At 34.8% G+C, this 22,104-nt stretch overlaps 1 protein-coding gene across 1 annotated transcript; it reads left to right on the top strand.

Annotated features, from left to right (window-relative positions):
* The first annotated feature begins 13,892 nt into the window (after positions 1-13,892).
* Positions 13,893-17,437, top strand: LOC116118637 (7-dehydrocholesterol reductase-like). Its single transcript, XM_031404628.1, has 7 exons — positions 13,893-14,078; positions 15,291-15,513; positions 15,700-15,755; positions 16,062-16,164; positions 16,259-16,324; positions 17,188-17,301; positions 17,378-17,437. Exons 1-7 carry the CDS (start codon positions 13,981-13,983, stop codon positions 17,411-17,413), a joined length of 696 nt encoding a protein of 231 aa, XP_031260488.1. The 5' UTR covers positions 13,893-13,980; the 3' UTR covers positions 17,414-17,437.
* The last annotated feature ends 4,667 nt before the right edge of the window (positions 17,438-22,104 follow it).

The following is a 22,104-nucleotide window of genomic DNA, read 5'->3' on the forward strand; positions in this document are numbered from 1 at the left end:
CTTATTTTATAAAGGGACCCCACGAATTTAATATGCTACCCTTTGAATAATCAATATTATTCAAGGGCCCATGTAAACTAAACTAGTTTACATTAACAACCCATAAATTTACCCTTTTTACCCTTTAACTATTAAAAGGTTATTTTTGTTCATCTCATTAATCTTAACACTTTAAGATATAATAATTAAATATAATTAATTATTGCTTGACCATTTTAACCCTTAAAATGTCACAAATAATTTTCTATGTAACTATTACTATAGAAATCCCGTTATTACCCTCGGAAGGTGCTAGCCCTCTTCGGATAATCATTTCTCTCTCTCATCCTTCTCTAACTTCTCAAGGCTATTGGTGTGACCATGTAGGTCCACCGTGGATTAGCCGTGAGCCGGTTCTGGATGAATCCGGAAACCTGTCCGGAGGCCCAACGACTATGGTAAACATCTAGCAATGTGCCATAGTCCCTAAACCACGATGAAGAAATACTTCATCGAACCCATTTCAGATCATACGTACCATGCAGGTAAAGTCCCTCCATTGAGATATCCTAATCGAGTATGGATTCATGGAACGTCAAAATCCTAAACTCGATCTTCTACCGAATTGTCGATCAATATGTCCGGAACTTGTCATCACAAACTTACTTTTGTATGACTAATAATAGACTCTGGCCAGAGATTCAGTTTTCTGACATTTATCGATGTTCGTCTAGGAACTCGAATCCGGATGGAGTCAGCGGTACTCCCGATCCTATATTTCCGAGTCAATGGATCCCCTCTTGACCATCGTTCGTTTCCGCATATGAACAACGCATGACCAAATAGGCTTTATTGTACGAAACATGATTAGTCTCGTACTTATACACCGTATGAACCATACGCATCCATATCGGATCCGACTACAATGTCTCAGGTCAAAGGACTACATCGTGCACTGATATAACCAAACGATAAATCATTGACTACATGCTTTTCCAAGTGATTTGTCGTTATTCGGTCACGTTCGAAAAACAGTTCACCAACTGTTAATCCATACCAATGCCCCAGTGACATGACTATCATCGTCATCCGTACTTATATCAACTCATGATATCTTTCAGAAGCATCCGGTATGCCTAATGTGCAATATAGTTGCCCAAATTATATTGCTTCCGTAAGGAACCCTTTTCGATAATTCATTTACCGATTAAATTTATCATCTGGACAATTCATATACATACTTTATTTTAAATGCATGACTGAATAAAGGAAGCAATTTACATATATGAATTGAAGAACTCTTTCTTCTATTATTTATGATATATATATATAGATACAAGACAAAATGCTCTGAAACCGACAACACGAATGGTTTCTAGGGTATTCACTAATATACACTAACAGTATTTGCTCGACCCGGATAGTCTGTTGTCAGTTCTAATTGGCGGGCAGTCATATGGTCTCTTTACCTTGTTCAGGTTGCGTAGAGGGGGTTGGTAACGGGGCTCAAACGATCTGGACTCTTACCTTCTGTCGTTCCACCTTTGGGGACAGTCATTGTACCTAGCATGCCTCATCCGGTTCATTTCATCTTCTTTCCACCTTATTTGAATTACAGCTCTGGCTAAGGCGTCTTCCATCATGGTGCAACTGAGCTTTGTCAGGTCTTTGTATAGTTCTCCGTTCAGAAGGAGACCTTTTCTGAAGGCATCTATTGTTGTCTCTAGGTTACAAGAGGGGATGGAGATTTTTTCCTTGTTGAACCTGCTGACGTATTCTCTCAGCGGTTCCCCCATCTTCAGATAGACTCTATACAGATTTGCCGATAGTTTCTCGAGCTTATTGCTGCTGGCGAATTGTTCAACGAAGGTGTCGGTAAGTTGGGCGAAAGAGTTGATTGAACAGTTTGGGAGGTTGGTGTACCACTAAAGAGCTAGGTCGGAGAGGCTTGAACCGAAACTTTTACACATGTAGGCTTCTTTCAGTGCTCGTGGTATCGATACGGCGAACATCCGTTGCTTATAGGAGGCTATGTGGTCGTCTGGGTCGGTTGTTTTGTCATAGGGCTTCATGCTGGGAATGGTGAACTTGTGTGGTATCTCAGCTAGCATGATTACGTCTACGAATGTTGAATCCGCATAATAGTGAGGCTGGCTCTTTTTTGTTGGGATTGGCATTCCAGGTATGCTCCTTATCACCGCCTCTATGTCGGCTAGTCTCTTAGCCAATATTTGTTCCATAGGAGATACGGATACCACTAGGTCGTCCTGGTTAACTTGGTTGGCCATGCGATTCGCGCCTGATGCGTTTCAGTGGGTCAATCCGTGTGGTGTAGTCTAATGGATCACTCCGTTATTCGTCACTAGGTAGCTTTGATCCCCATTCATTCCCTCCAGTTGGATAACTCCCCTCGTGACCGATCGAGTGTTTTACCCCACATGGATTGTAAGGGGTGTTATTTGGGATTCGTTCGGCCCATTGGGATTAATGGACTCAAGCGGGGTAGTTTGAAGGAGTAGGGGACCGCTCGACCTACAAGGATGAGCTAAGCCAAGTGGTGTTTGGGTAGGGATGACTGACTGAAGGTGGGATAGGATGGGATGGCGAGGATGGGTGGTTCTTGTTGTGGTGGGCTCTTTGTAGCTTGGACTCCTTGATCTCATGCCTGAAGCGGATAAACCGAGAGTGGCTCTATCGGTGACCGTCGTTCCCTATCAGTCAGGGTTGAATCGTCAACTAATGACGAACACAGATGGTGCGACCTCGTATCTGAGATTGCGGGTCCGTGCTTTGGAGTCTGGAAAGGTTGTATAAACGGAACCAAGGCGCGAAACTGATTGAGTGGTACCTGACAAGGTAGAAGCTCAAGATCATAAAACTTACTTACCTTCTCTTTTAAAGATTGGTTCTCAGCCCTGATGGAGGCGTTTTTGGCTCAGATGGCAATGTTCTCAACTTCCAATGTTGCCACCTTGTTTGAGTGTTGTTGCATGAGGTCAGTCAGAGCCTCCAGTCTGGTCTCGAGGCTAGGATTAGTGTCATCAGAATTGTCAGCCATGGAAAGTTTCTTCATGTAGCAGGGTTTGTTGAGACGAATGATTGCCAGAGGCCCCACGGTGGGCGCCAAACTGTAGATGCAAAAATCTACCGTTACAGAAAGAGGGACTGATCCCGTGAGGTTGAGGCCACTAGTGATCTGCTGCACCTACACACGTGAGAAAACAAGGATGAAGTAGATGGAAAACACCGGGGTGGTGTTTGTCGTAGGCACTCCAAAACTCAAGTCAGTAAGACTGGGTAAGGCTAGTTTAGTGAAGGTTAGAGAGAGGAAAAGTTATCGGAAGTCTAGTCGGGGACTACGACTACAGTTGTAGTGCGAAGTTCTCAAGCGGGAACCCCAGGGTCTGAAAGTGTAATGTTTATGTCCTTTGTGAAAGGGCTGATCTCTGTTTAGATAGTGACTGTATGGTCTTCCAATCCTGGTGGGATTAGGAGTCCTTGTTGTGGTAGTCCTCCTGAAGGGTGTAACCTTTGGCTCCCTTATCTCAGCAGGAAAAAGAGTTCAAGCGTGAATCGGATACAGACCTTAGATGAATTGGGACAGTAGTTGACTTCCTTATCAGAGTTCAAGTAGGAGTGTAGTTTGTAGGCGACTATGGGCTCCGAGTTGTCCGTAAGCCCAGAAGTTGTTCTAGGATAAGGAGGCCTGGGTCCAGATGGTAAAATCCGATTGCAGTTCATACCGAACGGGCCTCATCTGCAGAATTTTGACTAGGCCCCATTGGGGTTGGGCCTAGGCTTTCATCTTTGTTAAAGGTGTTTCCCTATTTGGGGCGAGGACATTTTTTGGCCCTAACAATTATTATTATTATTTTTGTTGAAAGTTTGCAAGGTTATGTCGAAAAAATTGATTTTTGAAATATTTAATGTTATATTTACTTATAAAAATGTGAAAAAATAGTTTATTATCACAGTATATATATACATAAGATTGACCCAATACAATTATATTAAGACTATACATATTCACCATTGGATTATTATATGTAAAATATCATTTCAATCTAATGAGTAATGAGTGGATCCAACAATATTCAAGCACGATCTTGATATAATTATATCATAACCGTCCTTAGAGAATTTCTACATATGTAAGAACAAATATCTATAATTCAATATATATATATATATATATATATATTTTTTTTTTTTTTTGGGGACCAGTTTGCACGTGTCTTGACTATTCCTCTGGGGCCCTAAAATTAACGGTCAGATATAAACCTCTAGTGGCTACCATTTATTAGTAATCGTAGGGATTTGAACTCAGAACCTCTTGATTAATACACTCAAAGTCCCAAGCGAACTGCCAAACTGCTTAGATGTAGTTTTCTATTTTGTTTTTCTTAGACCCCAAATATAAGAATTTATAGAAATGGGTAAAAACAAATAAATCTACAGGCAAACTCTATAATGTAAAAAACAAAAATGCATATTCTAATCATTTAAATAAAAAACTAAATTTTTGTTTCTAGTATTGGAAAATGAATTAGGAATATTTTTCAAAAACAATATCTAAAAACAAAGCTTGATTCATTTTTTTTTTTTTCTTTTTCTTTTTTGAAAATTACATAAAAATATATCTTCAAATAATTACTATAATATCTTATTGAAATTTTTTGATAAAAAAATAAATTAAATATACTTGCAACAAGTTGATAAAAACATTAAACAACAACTTTTTTTTTTTTTTTGTCCTTAATAAATGAACCAGAAAGCAATCGAAATTCGAAACAACTCAAAATCCACTTATTTTTTTCTTTAAGCTCTTTATTTCCAATTAATAACAAGCAAAATTTTACAGAGGGAAATTAAAAAAAAAATTATTATTAAATAAAAGATGCAAAATACCATATCATACTCGGGAGGCATTATTTTATGGGGTAAATTAATGTATTTAAATTAAAATCTATATATTTATATAATGCTGAAGCAGACTGCTTCTTCTGACGCCACGTAGGATTGATATATGATCGCCATGTAGGATATCGTTAATTGGTCCACGTGTTTGCTATTTATTGGGCTTGTTATAATAGGGATTATTCACATGCATTCAATTAATGTGTTCAATACAAATCTTTTATATTCCTCTTTTAATTTGAAATCTTTCACATTCCTCTTTTAATTTGATAAAGATACAACATATCTTTTCACATTCATGAAATTCAATAATATACTTTATTAATCCATTAATATTCAACGTTTATTCATGCATAGTAATTATTATTATTAATTCATATTAATATTTTTGTATCCCTTCACATTCAATTAATTATTATTAATATTAATATATCTTTACCCTTTCACATTCAATTAAACAAAAATATTAAACATAATAACGAAAAATGGTTTTTATAAAACGTATTATCATTTAACATTTAATATAAATCTGAAAATTTTAAACTCATCCCATAACTAATAACATGCAAACACTTACTAAAAAATATCAAAAGTCATATTAATTAGCAATAATCCAATTACATTGAACATAACTTGTTGTAATCATTAATTATCATATAATATTACTTAATGACATTTAAAGCTATATAAGAGTAGTGAATTCAACAATCCATACACCTTCAAATATTTCTTTCATTTCACACAGATACCATTAACAAATGGAAGACAAAAGACCAACTATTGTCAATCCAAAATCCAAACAAACAGAAGCGTAAATAACATCAACTGATTACTCTTATATTCCTTCTATATATCTACTTTTACATGTCCATTTTTTATTTTTAGCAGGTCAAGCAGCAACGTCAGATGGTTCGCCTGAACTGGAAGGTATTCTACAAAACCTTAAAGTCACGCTGGACAAACTCAACACTGCCAGAGTGATGAACAGAGATATAATGAATGCTTTGTTAGAAATAACATGCTCAACCATACATGTAATATTCAATTTACGGAAACGTGAATCTCTAATTATTGCCAAAGAAAAGGAACTTGGTATTCCTCAAGGAAAAAAATAGAATTATATATATAAACATTTCTATTATCAATAAAATCGATAAAAGATTCACTGTATATTGTTCACACTGAATGATGATACCAGAAGCTAATATAAATACTATTTATTCTACAATTAACGCATAATAATTATTAAATGTTATATTAACAAAAATGAATACCCAAACACAATTGATTAATGTTTTCAATAATTTTTTTTAATTGTATAGTTATATGACTTAAAGAAACTTAATTAAAAAAAAAAAAAAATTTGGACTTTCATGTTAAAAAAAAAAAAGTATGATTCAAAATTCCTGGAAACCCAAACGTTTTTCCCACCTTTTCATTTCTAGTGCTCATTATATCAACCACCATAATAACATCCTTCAACAATTATGTCTAATTAGCAAAAAATAACGGTTCAAATTCGACCTATTTATATTTAAACTGCAAATTCAAATAATTTTTGACTTCATGGTTTCAATTACCAGTAATAATTTCTCAAAATAATATTTTAAATATATTCACTAAATCTAACTATTTATCTCAATCTCTTAACTATTGATATTCTACATATGTACATTTAATCTGAACATGATAATATTCATCAACCCTTCAGTTATTACAACAATTTAGTGGAAACTATGCACTAACTATGTTCAATAAATGTAACTATTTACGAGAAATATTCTCTTGCTTTTTTGCCTTTTCGCATTTTGTTGTTCCTATATAAACATAACAAAATACAATTTGAAATATCACACAACACTAATTTTGTTCTACTTTAAAAACTTTTATTCGCAATGGCAGAAGCATCAAGAACAACAACACACGGTAATAAACATTGAACCATATATCATATATTTAATGTCATATATCTATTCTAATATGTGTGTGCATGATTTACAGATGAAGCAACATCATTCCAACCACAAAATGAGATCAAAGAAAATCTCAAATATGTTAAACCGCCTAAAAATTGAAAGATATTATCTATGGTCTATTAGAGATAATGAGTTCAACCATGGATATTATCTCTGATTTAACTCGACGTGAGTTTTTAGTTGCTGCTAAAGAGGTTGAACTACGGATAAGACAGCAAAATAATTAGAAAAACACTATGTATATAGTTTTGCCTTTTTACCTCTATTATCAATAACATAATTAAAATAAAAGTATATAGTGTTCAATTCCTGCTGAATTACAAACTGACCATTTCAATCTTCCATCACTTGCATTTCATCAAATTAAAAGAGGAACGTGAAAGATCTGTACTGCATACATTAATTGAATGCATATAAATCATCCCTATTTTATCAACACCGATAAGCAGCAAACACGGGGACCAATTAACGACATCCTAAATGGCAATCATATAACGATTTTCAGCAATCTTTAAACATAAAAACCCGATTAAAAAAAAAAAAAACAATAACAATAACAAAATGTTCTATTATAATCAATATTTGACATATTTTTTTTGTGAAACAATAATCGTTTACAGTTTCTTAAAATATAAAAATTTGATAATAAAATAAAAATATATAATAAATAAACCCGCGCAACGCGCGGGTATGCTATCTAGTTATAATAATTAATTCAAAGCAGTTTCCTTGTTATAACAGATTCCGTAAGGTTATAGGGTTGTCACATTATATTTTAGGCTAACTTTTTACGTCCCCCTGAAGTTTTTCCGAACTTTGAAAACTCCTTATACTTTTGAAAATATAACCAAACTCTAATGATTATTACATTAACGTTAACTGAGGTTTTCATAATAATTACTTATTTCATCTAACTAAATAATATTTGAAAATAGTTTTGCTTTTTATTTATAAACTTTTATTAAATAAATAATATTTAATGTCAAAAATAATTTTTGTAATTGATTGCCATATGCCAAAATGTGATTGGTTATATTTTTTATTTCACTTTTTGATTGCATTGTCTTCTATACTGTTTTTCTTTTTTCTTTTTTTTTTAAAAAAAAAAAAAAAAAACTTATAGGGTGCGTTTGATTCAAGGGTATTTAACATTACCCCAATAATGTTATCTTATATTACTTATAGGGGATATTTAGTTTAGGGAATGTTGGGTTACTAGGAATATTGGATTTCCTTGAAGATTACTGGGAATATTTAGGAAAAGGATTACTGGGAATGTTTAGGAAAATATGTTTGGTTAATTAGTGGGCATGCTATATCAATATGTTTGGTTAGGAGGAATAAATTGGTGAGTATGTTATTTAAATTACTGAATTGTCCTCTAATTAAATAATAATATTATTATATTATTTTTAAATATTGGATATTATAACCCCCTTGTATTTAAAAACTTAGCAAAAACAACACCATAATAAAAGTTTGGAAAATCAATAAAACACCCCCACCAACCCTGCCATTACCGGCCGCCGGCAACCTAATGGCCCATGGAAGGCAAGAAATGGTCTCTATGTGCCGTATGGCCATTTCCAACTAGAGATCTGGTCGTCAATGGCTAGATTGATGACGGATCTAGCAATCAACGGCCAGATTGATGGCTGTTGACGGCCATAGAGGTGGTTGTTAATGGCCATCGATCTGGCCTTTGACGGCTAGATCTGACATGATCTGGCAATTTTCTTAGAATACTTAAGAAAATTGAGGCAATCTGATTACCTCCAATATTGCCAACAATAACTACTATTGGTATTTGAAGATTACCGAAATCTTATATTACTTGACAACCAAACGTGGTAATCAAGTAATATAAGATGACATAACTCCAGTAATCCCGCATTACCCCCCAACCAAACGCCCCCATATTATCATGTTTGGTTGTTAAGTGATGGGAATGCAAAATGTCACATTTACCCCCCTTAATGTCTAGTCTTTTATACTTATTTGCTGCCTAAATATACTCATTATTATTCTATTTTGATTTAGGATGCAAATGGAGGCGTTAATTGCAAAACGGAACTAATTAAGTGAATTCGGACAATTTCGACGTTGTTTCGTAATATGGGCATAACTCTCTCATCCAAGCTCTGATTGAGATTATTCAAAATGCTGTGTAACGCTAAGAAATATATCTACAACTTTCATGTTTTGAGTTTGGAGATATACTCACTGAATAAAGGTTGTAATCGAGCTTGAAGTTGACGCATCTGCACTAGATGTCCTGGAGCATTCTGCCTTGTCATCAATTGGGCAGTTTATTATTGGAAGATTTGAGGACATGTGGCACGCAAGTTACAGCTCAGAATCACCACTTTCCTATTTTATTTTAGGACTCTATCTTATTTTAAATTAATTAGAATTAAATTAGGATTAATGTTATTTTAGGATAGGAGAATATTTCTTTTAGGAGATTGAGTGGGATTCGAATTCTAAAACGGGATTTTTGCAAAGGGATCAGATTAGGGTTTTTGAGGGGGACCACGTCTCTTTCTTCTCTGCTCTGGAATTTTTCTTTCTCTTGAGTTTTTGTTATGGCCATGAGCGGCTAGAACTTTTGTAACTTGGTCGAAGGAAACGAAGGCCTCGGAATCATTAAACTGTGAGATCTAATATATTTTTCTTAGTGTTCAATTTTCATGTTTGAGTATTGGATGTTTTTCTATGCCTAATTTTATGATTGTTTCGTTTAATTACTAGGGAGGCCTACTAGTTTATTAATTGTTGCAATCTACTGCTAAGTTAGATATCAAATCCGTAATTGTTTGATCCCTCTAACTTGTGAAGCAATTAGGGTTAATAATTCGCTGCGTCAGGAATTAGTAATCTTAAGAAGAACATTCAACTAAATTAAATACAACCGCTTGTGTTTGTGTTGTTTAGCTTCATCGATTTCTCTAATTCTTAAGGCTGCCACTAGATTAAATCTTGAGCGCTTGTCTAGGGTTGTTTAGTGGTAAGATTAATTAAGATCGCTTGTTTCTTGATTAATTACAATTAAGGAGAGATAGGAAAATAGTTCCAACGGTGAATATTCAGGTATGGATTGATTTAATTTTGCATCAATGATCAGTTGTAAGATTCCGATGGCGGATGTTGTCTGAGACCAAGTTTTGTTATATTAATTGATTTCAATTTAAATTGTTTTTGTTTTGATTTTTGCTAAGACTGTTTTCTGTTTCACTCAAACCCCCCCAGCCTTGTTCACATCATCGAAAATTCGGCTAGACACACTTCGTGGGATCGACCCTTGCTTACCCTATTTACAGTTTAGTAGTTAGGTTAGAAAGGTTATTAATCTTGGTTGCCTGCGACAGCACACCATTAAGTAATAAAAGATTCCGGTAATCTTTCAAAACCAATAACAATTACTGTTGGTTATATAGGTGGCAATATAAATGCCACAATTTTCTTTGGTATTCTAAGATTATTTGGTAATCTTAATTTTGTTACAATTTTACCCCAAACTATTGAAATTTTTGGATAGTAATGCCCTTGTTCTTAACAAAATTTACAAAAATATTCATGGACTATTTTATCCTTATACATAATATTTTTAGGACATTATTACCTTTGAACTTGAACCAAATTACCCTAGATAGATGGCCGGATCTGGCCACTACCATCGCCCGCCATTACCTATTGATGTCACAGGAATAGCACACAACCAGCTAGATTTGGTTGGTTGTGCGCCGTCTAGCTGTTTCCGACTAGATTAATGGTCGAAAATGGCTAGATGGTCGTGGATTTAGCCGTTTTCGACTAGATTTCGACCGCTGCCAGCGGTGTTACTGGTGACCGACAGTGGCTTGGATGGGTGGGGGTGTTTGTGTTAAAATTTAAAATTCTATTGTGGTTGGGGTGTTTTAGCAAAATCTCAAATGTAGGGGGTTAAAAAATCAAATAATAATAATAATAATATTAAACAAGAAGGGTAATTCAGCAATCTATATAACATACCCACCAATTTACTCCAATCTAACCAAACACATTTAATATAACATTCCCATTAATCTTCAAGGTAATCTACTTCCCATTAATATAATATTCTATGAACCAAAGGCACCCATAAAATTACTTGAATGCCTCTACTACACCGAGGGGTGTTTGGATCATATAATGCTTTATTATAGGGGGATGTTATATTAACAGAAAGATATATCATCTTGAAGATTATTAGGAATGTTTAGAAAATGTGTTTAGCTGGTTCAAATAAAATGGTGAATAATATGTTTGATTGGGAGGATAAATGAGTGGGTATGTTCTATAAATTACTAACTTGTCCTCCTTTTAAAATATTAATATAATATTATTTTTTGAATCATTTCTTTTAACCTCCTACATTTGAAATTTTGTTAAAACACCCCAATCATATAAAACTTTAATTTGTAGCAAAATCACCTGCACCCACCCAAGCCATTGCTGGTAGCCAGCCACCACCTCCGGCATTCGACGGAATGGCACATACTGACCGTATGTGGTCGACTGTGGGCTGGCAAAGCCATTTTTAGCCATGGATCACAAATCCATGGCCGTTTCATGGCCAGATCTATGCCCATTTCACGGCTAAAGATGTGGCTGTGAAACGACCACAGATCTGACTATTTTCATAGCCAGATCTGTGGCTAGTTTCACGGCCACATCTTTGGTTGTGAAACGACCAAATCTAGTCATTTTTGGCCATGGATCTGGAAAAGGCCTTATCGGCACACGATTGACTAGATTCCACTGGTTGTGCACCATTATGGCTACTGATGCTGGTGAACGGCGGTGCTGAGCAACTGCCGACGATGGTCTTGGGTGGCTAGGGGTATTTTGTTAACTTTTAAACTTTTTTGTGGCTGGGGTGTTTTAGCTAATTTCTCAAATGTAAGGGGGCTGGATAATTGTTGTTTGGTAAACATTTGAGGGCAATTGTGTCTAAAATGGTATTTAATTAAGAGCAAAATAGGTATAAAAATTAGATTACCTAGTAATGTTTTAATCCTAGGGGTGGGAGAGGGTATCATATTATCTTTTATATTACCAACAGTAAATACTATGAACCCGTTTGGATGGGGATAATATTAGATAATTGGGTTAATATTTTTTAAATTGAGCAGATGAAGATGTTTGATTGATTTTAAAAAATTATTTATGGAATCTTTTATGACAAACAATGGCATTTGGGGGGGAGGACCTTGCGAATGTACAATTTTTGTGTCTTATATTAAACAGTTGAGCATTTGATCCAAATTAGCCCTATATTTGTTAAGATTTACAAAAAACCCAATTCACTCATGCATACCTTTTTTTCCTCACTTCTTAAATTTTCTGGATGACATTGCCCCTGTTATTGTCATTATTTACAGAAATACCATTGTACCTAGAACTAGCCACCACCGCCAGCCACCTTCAACCGCCGCCGAAGGTTGCCAAAAGTCACCAGTATGGCGTACAGTCAACCGTATATGGCTGGTCGTGCGCCAGTGAGGCATTTTCTGACCATGGATCACAGATCCATGGTCGAAAACGGCCAACGTTTCATGACCACATCTTTGGCTGAAAATGGCTAGATTTATGGCATTGCCGCTGTCATGGCCAGATCTGTGACATTGTTGGCGGTCGCTGACGGTGGTGGCTGGTTGCCGGCAGTGGCTTGGGGTGGGTAGGTGTGTTATTGTTAAGTTTAAAATGTTTTTGGTTGCTATGGTGTTTTTACGAAATCTGAAAAGTAAGGGGTTAAAAGAAATTATTCAAAAAAAATAATAAAAAACTATTATATTAATATTTAAAAAGGAGGGCAATTTAGTAATATATATAACATACTAATCCATTTATCCTCTCAACCAAACATATTATTCACCAATTTATTCGAACCAACCAAACACATTTTCTAAACATTCTTAATAATTTTCAAGGCAATCTTTTATTCTGTTAATATAATATCCCCCTACAATAAAACATTATATGATCCACATGCCCCCTATTTGCAATAAAAGATTCTCATAATATTTTATTACTTACAAACCAAACACCGAAATCTAGCAAAATAAACGAATATTATCCCCATTATCTTATATGCCCCCAATCCAAACACACCCTTAAAGTCTAGCAATAAGTGATCCTTAAATGTCACTTAAATGAAAATTTTGAAGCTTCCATTCCTTCTTTAAGTTTTCCGAAATAAAATTATCTTAACAAATTACAAACGAGACCCCTAATAATATACTAAAACTTGAGCGAAGCCAACAATATTTCTAAAATTTTAGGGTGTATTTAAAGAAGACAAACTGTAAGGGAGTTAAGAAAATTAGTCATTAAATATTAGCGATTTAGCATAACAGCACAGCGGTCTAGTCCGCCAACAGATAATTCTGAAATGAAAGAAAAAAGATTCTAATAGTTTTTTTCCACTATTTTTTTTTTTTTTTTTGAGGTTTTTAATTAGACTAGTTTTGAAATGTTTTTAAATTATTAGTTGTTAAATTTTTTATGTACTAGTTTTAACTGAATCAAAAATCCCACAGAACTAGTGTAGTGTATATTTTAGGAGTTTATAAAACACCCCAAATCAGGGTGTTTTGATTAGTTTTAAAATTTTATTCTATAAATAATTAAATACCCTATCTACTATAAAACTATCCCAATTATATCTAAAAAAATTAATCATATTATACACGTTTTCAATCATATTAAATATAAAATAATTTTAAACAATCATAAAAAAAAATTTATTAAAACCTTATTTCTAGATTCTTTATTAGAGAAATGGAGTTACAATTTTTCAATCATTCTAGATGCTACAAATAATGGTGAAAAGGAATAAAAGGAATTTATCACATTTGAAGTTATAAAATATAAATAAGTAAGAATTAAATAAAATTTTTTTACCTTCATACCGTACCTAAGATTGTAATTGGTTAATGAATAACAACTAAGATTCTAATTGGTTAATGAATAACAAAAGTCCGTTCAAGTCAAGCGAACAGAACAAAAAACGCAGTCCATAACTAACAGAGTTGCGAGATTTCAGACTTGCAAAAATCTCAGATTGTGAAGAAAAACTAGACGAAAAATGGCTTCTACGGAATCGAAGACGGTGCATTCGGCAGCTCTCACTTATTTTTCTATGATTTCTCTTCTCACTCTCTGTCCTCCCTTCGTTATTTTGCTGTAAGTTTCGCCGCTTTCCCCACTCGTTCAATCTTTCTTTTATATGTTTTTGTTGGATTTTGATTTCAGAAGGCGTGCATGGATCTTTAGATTACTTTCGAGTTTTGGTATTATTAAAATTTTCTCTAGGAATGGAAGAGAAATTGTTAGCTGAAGTTTAGATCTTACGAACTCTGATTTTTGCTATTATTTCTTTTGAATTAATTTTACGAGGAGTGTTGGTTAGTTCGTGGCCTGAATTTGATTTGTTCTTCTGTTGCAATTATTTACTTATTTATTTATTTGGAGACGACGGAAAAGAATAATTAATGAGAAAAGAATAATTAATGAGAAAAAAGAGAAATGCTGATTACTAGAGATATGCTGTTGTCATGTCAATTGACATGGTTGACTTTGTTGACTTCCTCTGATAGCTAAGAATAGATAATGTGGAGAAAAGAGTGCTTCTTGTTGCTGTAATTTATGTGAAATTATGTTTGTCCTGTGTAAAATATAAGAATTTTTTATTAATATTTTGTGGCAATTGGTTGCTTTGCTGGTTCAAGTTTATATACCATTAGATCTTATGCTTATCACTATCTGTTTTAGCAATGGTGTATGAGCTTTTACATTGGCTTTGAGAGGAATATGGATTGACTCGTGGCTTGATATTCCTTTTTTTTTTTTTTTTTTTCATGTTTTCATTTGGATGTCATGTTATGGATCGGGTTATTGATCCTTTTTTTTTGAATTTCTGATATATTTAGGAAATGAATAGAAAAAATATATTTAAATTTAAATCTTTTTAATAACATGGGCTACATTGTATCATTGCTGCTCTGTTTGATTTTCGAGAAATGAAGAAGAAAGCATTTTACAATGTGTTTATGTTGGACTCTGTTCTTTACTTCAAGATTCAAAGAGCACCTTAGTTTTTAAAAATTGCTGTTCGAATAAGAATAGAAATGGCAGAATTTTGTCCCAACTGTCTTATTTTAATTTTTTTTTTTTTGTCTTATTTTTGTGTTCTCTGACGGATTTAGTAAAGGAAAAGATTGAGGGAACCATTGAACAATTATTGGTTCGGCACAGATGTTGTCATGATTTTTTTATGTTAACTAGACTTGATTTGTTCATGTATTGTCTAACCTGGGTGATAAGTATCTATTCTTGTAAATTTTAGCTTAATATATTGAAGACAATATCAGAGTTAGATTTCGTTACTTTATGCAGATGGTATACAATGGTGCATGCAGATGGGTCTATTATCCAGACCTTTGATTACTTGAGGCAACATGGGCTGCAAGGATTTGTAGATATATGGCCAAGACCCACTGTTACGGCTTGGAAAATAATTGCTTGTTATGCAGCATTTGAGGCTGCCCTTCAGCTTCTTCTGCCTGGAAAAAGGGTTGAGGGCCCAATATCTCCTGCTGGGAACCGACCTGTTTACAAGGTTTCTGTTACTTGATATCTTCTTTTCCAAAATGCCTTAATATATAGTTGCTTGCTGATAATTTTGGTGGATTGTTAGGATTTAATTTCATTAATTCAAAATCGAAGAAATTTTTTCTACTTAATCATGTTGCTTGCATTTATTTTATTGCTTACATTAGCTTACTTTTTTTGTTGATTGGTGCAGGCAAATGGTATGGCAGCGTACACAGTGACACTTGTAACCTATCTAAGCCTTTGGTGGTAAAGGATTTCTCCATCAACTTCTTTTATTATGAAATTTCAAAATGCTTTAGAACTATGAATTTGATGTTGTTAGAAGGGTTGTTCTGAGTGGAAGCTTTCCGCTTGGCTGCTTGTGAGTTGCTACACAATCAATGATGTCTATATCACTTTTTTTTTTTTTAATTTATTCAGCCAATGATTTAGTAACTGTTGTAGCCTGCCTTTCCCTTACAACTGTGTGATTTACCTGCTTCTAGTTTTAGTCACCCTCATCAAATATCATCAAGTGCAATTGGTTTATACTTTTATTGTGTTTATTTTCAGGTTCGGCATATTCAATCCCACAATTGTTTATGATCATTTGGGAGAAATATTTTCAGCACTTATTTTTGGAAGCCTCATTTTTTGTGTTTTCTTATACATTAAAGTGAGGATTTAAATTTAAGCTTACTGTAATATTATTTATTCACAGATTACACTGCTTCAATTTATATCTGACCCTGATGCTTTATGTCTACAAGGGTCATTTGGCCCCATCTTCCAGTGATTCTGGTTCATGTGGGAACATGATAATTGATTTCTACTGGGTGAGTTTCTTCAGGCTCATGATGACAATCCTATGTTTATGTAATTATTTTAAATTTTCATATTACTTTAAAAGTTTGGGCAAAAGGGGTCAAATGCAACAGAGAATCGATAAGATACCTAGTGGTCTCTGAACTTATTAATTAAAGATTTACATTGGAAAAGCAATTAGAACTCTGGAAATTGGTTGGTCAGAATCAGGCTTAATTAAAGTCTCCTGGCAATTATCCAGTTTAGAATTCTGCTGCTTGCTCTGGAAAGAGGTTCCTAGGATCTATTTGAGAACTAAAAACAAGTGATTTCCAACACTTTCTGGCATTTATGTTTTCTTTAAAAAAGAACCTGGGAAAATCATATCGCATGATTACTTTCATATGGTGCTAAATGTTTGATTGGCCTTGTAAGCATTAATGGAAGTTAGGCTAAGCTTGGGTTTTTTTATCTCTACTCAAACCTTCTGATTTATGGCTTAGGTTAAAGACCTGTGCGTTGATTCCATGGAGTTTTAAACTAGAGTGTACATTTGGAAGTCTTGTAGTATAATTGTATAATTGTTCTGCAAAATTATTAATAATCTCTGGAATATGCTACCATTTTATAAAATCTGAAATATTCATGCATCTGATTGGTAGCTTTATGGCTTTTAGGTGGTGTTTTTACTCGATGCTAGGTCATTAAGTTAATACCAACTTTACAATGTTTCAACAAACATGTAACACACTAAGAAACAGCCATATATATAATCTAAGGAGTAGAAAAAGAAATGTTGTTAATATGATGAGATTTGTGCTCGACGATGAATTCTTCTTCGGCATTTATGTGTAGTCCAGGCCATGTACTGATCTAGGTTATTCCCTTGTTACAGGGTATGGAGCTATATCCTCGAATTAGTAAGAACTTTGACATCAAAGTTTTCACAAACTGCAGATTTGGGATGATGTCGTGGGCAGTTCTTGCTGTTACCTACTGTATTAAGCAGGTACAAGCTCTTAGATATTTGTTCATCCAAATGTCAAATTAACTTGTCACATAAATTCTCTTGTTCAAAAAACTAGAAGCAAAATGTGGGAAATTCTTTGGTGGTGGTGTAGAGACCTCATTTGCTAGGCTCACATACAGAGTATGGTCAAAGGTATTAGCCTAATTGTGATCCTAAACGGATTTATAAAATTCATTCTTTGTGATTTCAAGTCAAGTTAATAAATTATCTAAAATTGGCATAATGCGGCAACAACCAGACCATTTTAGCCTTCTGTGTGCCGTTCTGGTGGCGATTGGCCATGGCGGTGGTTGCTGGCGGCAGGTGTGTAGGGATGGTGCTTCGGTGGGCTGTAATTTGTCTTGATTTCAATGGTAATTTTGTCCAAAAAGTTAATTAATTGGGGTGAAATAGTAAAAGACATTATGTAAATAAATTTAAAAATAGCATTATTGTCCTAAAATTTATTAATAAGGGTAAAATTGTAACAAAAAAAGATTACCTTGGTAATCTTAGAATACTTAAGAAAATGAGGTAATCTGATTACCTCTAATATTACTAACAATAACTACTATTGGTATTTGAAGATTACCGAAATCTTTATTACTTGACAATCAAACGTGGTAATCAGTAATATAAGATGATATAACTTCAGTAATCCCGCATTACCCCCCCAACCAACACCCCCATATATCATGTTTGGTTGTTAAGTAATAAGGATTCCGGTAATCTTTCAAAACCAATAACAATTACTGTTGGTTATATAGGTGGTAAATAATGCCACAATTTTCTTAGGTATTCTAAGATTATTTGGTAATCTTAATTTTGTTACAATTTTACACCAAACTATTAAAATTTTTGGATGTAATGCCCTTGTTCTAACAAAATTTACAAAAATATTCATGGACTATTTTATCCTTATACATATATTTTTAGGACATTATTACCTTTGAACTTGAACCAAATTACCCTAGATAGATGGCCAGATCTGGCCACTACCATCGGTCGCCATTGCCTATTGATGTCACAAGAATACCACACAACCAGCTAGATTTGGTCAGTTTTGCGCCATCTAGTTGTTTCTGACTAGATTAATGGTCGAAAATGGCTAATGTGTGGATTTGCCCGTTTTCGACCAGATTTTGACTGCTGCTAACGGTGTTGCTGGTGACCGACAATGGCTTGGGTGGGTTGGGGTGTTTGTGTTAAAATTTAAAATTCTATTGTGGTTGGGTGTTTTAGCAAAATCTCAAATGTAGGGGGTTAAAAATAATAATAATAATATTAAACAAGAAGGGTAATTTAGTATCTATATAACATACCCACCAATTTACTCCAATCTAACACACATTTAATATAATATTCCCATTAATCTTCAGGTAATCACTTCCCATTAATATAATATTTTATGAACCAAAGGCACCCATAAAATTACTTGAATGCCTCTACTACACTTAGGGGCGTTTGGATCATATAATGCTTTATTATAGAGGAATGTTATATTAACGAAAGATATATCATCTTGAGAGTATTAGGAATGTTTAGAAAATGTGTTTAGTTGGTTCAATAAATTGTGAATAATATGTTTGATTGGAGGATAAATGAGTGGGTAGTTTATAATTCCTAACTTGTCCTACTTTTAAAATATTAATATAATATTATTTTTTATTGTTATTTTTGAATCATTTCTTTTAACCTCCTACATTTGAAATTTTGTTAAAACACCCCAATCATATAAAACTTTAATTTGAAGCAAAATCACCTGTACCCACCCAAGCTACTGTTGGTACCCAGCCACCACCTCCGCATTTGACGGAATGGCACATACTGACTGTATGTGGTCGACCGTGGGTTGGCAAAGCCATTTCTAGCCATGGATCACAAATCCATGGCTGTTTCATGGCCAGATCTATGCCCATTTCAGGCTAAAGATGTGGCTATGAAATGACCACAGATCTGACTATTTTCATAGCCAGATCTTGGCTAGTTTCACGTCACATCTTTGGCCGTAAAACGACCAAATCTGGTCGTTTTTGGCCGTGATCTGGAAAGGCCTTATCGGCACACGATTGACCAGATTCCATTGGTTGTCACCATTATGGCGATTGATCTGGCGAATGGCAGTGGTGAGTAACTGCCGATTATGGTCTTGGTGGCTAGGGTATTGTTAACTTTTAAACTTTTTTGTGGCTGGGTGTTTTAGCTAATTTCTCAAATGTAAGGGGCTGGGTAATTGTTATTTGGTAGACATTTGAGGGCATTGTGTCTAAAATGGTATTTAATTAAGAGCAAATAGGTATAAAAACAAATTACCTAGTTGTTTTAATCTTAGGGGTGGGAGAGAGTATCATATTATCCTCTATATTACCAACAGTAAATTCTATGAGCCTGTTTGGATGGGGATAATATTAGATAACTGGGTTATATTTTTTAAATTGAGAGATGACAATGTTTGGTTGATTTGTAAAAATATTATGGAATCTTTTATGACAAACAATGGCATTTAGGGGGGAGGACCTTGCCAATGTATCATTTTTGTGTCTCATATTAACAGTTGAGCTTGGTCCAAATTAGCCCTATATTTGTTAAGATTTACAAAACCCAATTCACTCATGCATACTTTTTTTTTCCTCACTTCTTAAATTTTCTGGATGACTTGCCCCTGTTATTGTCATTTTTACAGAAATACCATTGTACCTAGAACTAGCCACCACCGCCAGCCACCTTCAACCGCCACCGAAGGTTGCCAAAAGTCACCAGTATGGCGTACAGTCGGCCGTATATGGCCGGTCGTGTGCCAATGAGGCATTTTCTGACTATGATCCATGGTCGAAAACGGCCAACGTTTCACGACCACATCTTTAGCTAAAAATGGCCAGATATATGGCATTGCCGCTGTCACGGCCAGATCTATGACATTGTTGGCGGCCGCTGACGGTGGTGGCTGGCTGTCGGCAGTGGCTTGGGGTGGGTAGGTGTGTTTTTGTTAAGTTTAAAATGGTTTTGATTGCTATGGTGTTTTTACTAAATTGAAAAGTAGGGGTTAAAGAAATTATTCAAAAAAATAAAAAAACTATTATATTAATATTTAAAAAGGAGGGCAATTTAGTAATATTCATAACATACTCATCCATTTATCCTCCCAACCAAACATATTATTCACCAATTTATTCGAACCAACCAAACACATTTTCTAAACATTCTTAATAATCTTCAAGATATCTTTATTCCGTTAATATAATATCCCCCTATAATAAAACATTATATGATCCACATGCCCCCTATTTGCAATAAAGATTCTCATAATATTTTATTACTTACAAACCAGACACCAAATCTAGCAAAATAAACGAATATTACCCCATTATCTTGTTGCCCCCCAATCCAAACACACCCTTAAAGTCTAGCAATAAGTGATCCTTAAATGTCACTTAAATGAAAATTTTGAAACTTCCATTTTGTCTTTAAGTTTTCCAAAATAAAATTATCTTAACAAATGAGACCCCTAATAATTAGGGTGTTCGGTTCCGGTATCTTGCACTTTTGAAGGAACCGGAACTGACGGTTCCTTGAAATTTGGAACCAAACTGGAACCGACGGTTCTGGTTCCTAGGTACCTAAAACCGGAACCGACGGTTCCAGTTCCTAGGTACCCAGAACCAGAACCTTAACAACATTTCCGGTTCAATCTGGGTACCCTATAAAATTATGACCCCCCAAAAGTTTTTAAAATGGCAAAAAACCCTTAAAACTTACAAATACCCCCCCACCTGGCACTTGTTAACAAAAATAAAGGCCGAACGACTTATGCATCCCAAGGTTTGTTGAAACGACAAGTTGATACCCAAAAGGTTTTGAAACGACAAATGGATCCCTTCGTCATGTTCTGTTAGTGATTTTGGTTAGATAATAGTGAAAAGACTAAAATACCCTTGAAAGTTTAATTTTAGTTTTTTATAAATTTAAAAACTTCTAAAAACCCCTTAGGTTTGCTAATTTGACTAAACACCCATATATAAAATTTTATAAAATAACAAAAACACCCCCGCCACCCCCGCAGTGCCAGATTCCGGCCACCACCCGCTGGAACTGGCCGAATTGCGTTACGACACGACCCATCGGATCTGTGTCGTAACGCGTAGATCTTTCATTTTCCGACAAGATCCGTGGCTGATCTTGCCGGAAAAGACCAGATCTACGGCCAGATCTGGCCGTCGAGACCGGAAATTTGCTGGAAAATTGTGTTTCGACACAGACCCATCGGATCTGTGTCGTAACACGTCGATCTGGCGTTTTCCGGCCAGATCCATGGATGATCTGGCCGAAAAACGCCAATCTGGCCGTCGAGGCCGAAAAAGGCCAGACATAGATCTGGCCTTTTCCGGCCAGATCCGAGGCGGATCTGGCCGAAAAGGCCAGATCGGTGTGTTCCGACAAATCCGACGGGTCTGTGTCGTAACACAATTTTCCGGCTAGATTCCGGCGGTGGTGGCCGGAATCTGGCACTGGGGGGTGTGGGGGTGTTTTTGTTATTTTATAAAAGTTTTATATATTGGGCTGTTTAGTCAAATTAGCAAACCTAGGGGGTTTTTTAGAAGTTTTTAAATTATAAAAAACTAAAATTAAACTTTCAAGGGTATTTTATGTCTTTTCACTATTATCTAACCAAAATCACTAACAGAACATGACGGAAGGTATCCATTTGTCGTTTCAAAACCTTTTGGGTATCAACTTGTCGTTTCGAAAAATGGGTATGTATAAGTCGTTCTCCCAAAATAAAATTACAATTATATTCAAATTACA

Source organism: Pistacia vera, unplaced genomic scaffold (assembly GCF_008641045.1).
Source record: "Pistacia vera cultivar Batoury unplaced genomic scaffold, PisVer_v2 Contig85, whole genome shotgun sequence".
In the NCBI taxonomy this organism is placed as follows: Eukaryota; Viridiplantae; Streptophyta; class Magnoliopsida; order Sapindales; family Anacardiaceae; genus Pistacia; species Pistacia vera.

What these genes read in the sequence shown, in the direction of transcription:
- LOC116118637 (XM_031404628.1), top strand. Translation starts at nt 13,981, where the DNA reads ATGGCTTCTACGGAATCGAAGACGGTGCATTCGGCAGCTCTCACTTAT. An exon ending in ACCTATCTAAGCCTTTGGTG is followed by an intron (nt 15,756 to 16,061) that starts GTAAAGGATTTC and finishes GTTTATTTTCAG; the next exon opens with GTTCGGCATATTCAATCCCA. An exon ending in TTACCTACTGTATTAAGCAG is followed by an intron (nt 17,302 to 17,377) that starts GTACAAGCTCTT and finishes TCAAAAAACTAG; the next exon opens with AAGCAAAATGTGGGAAATTC.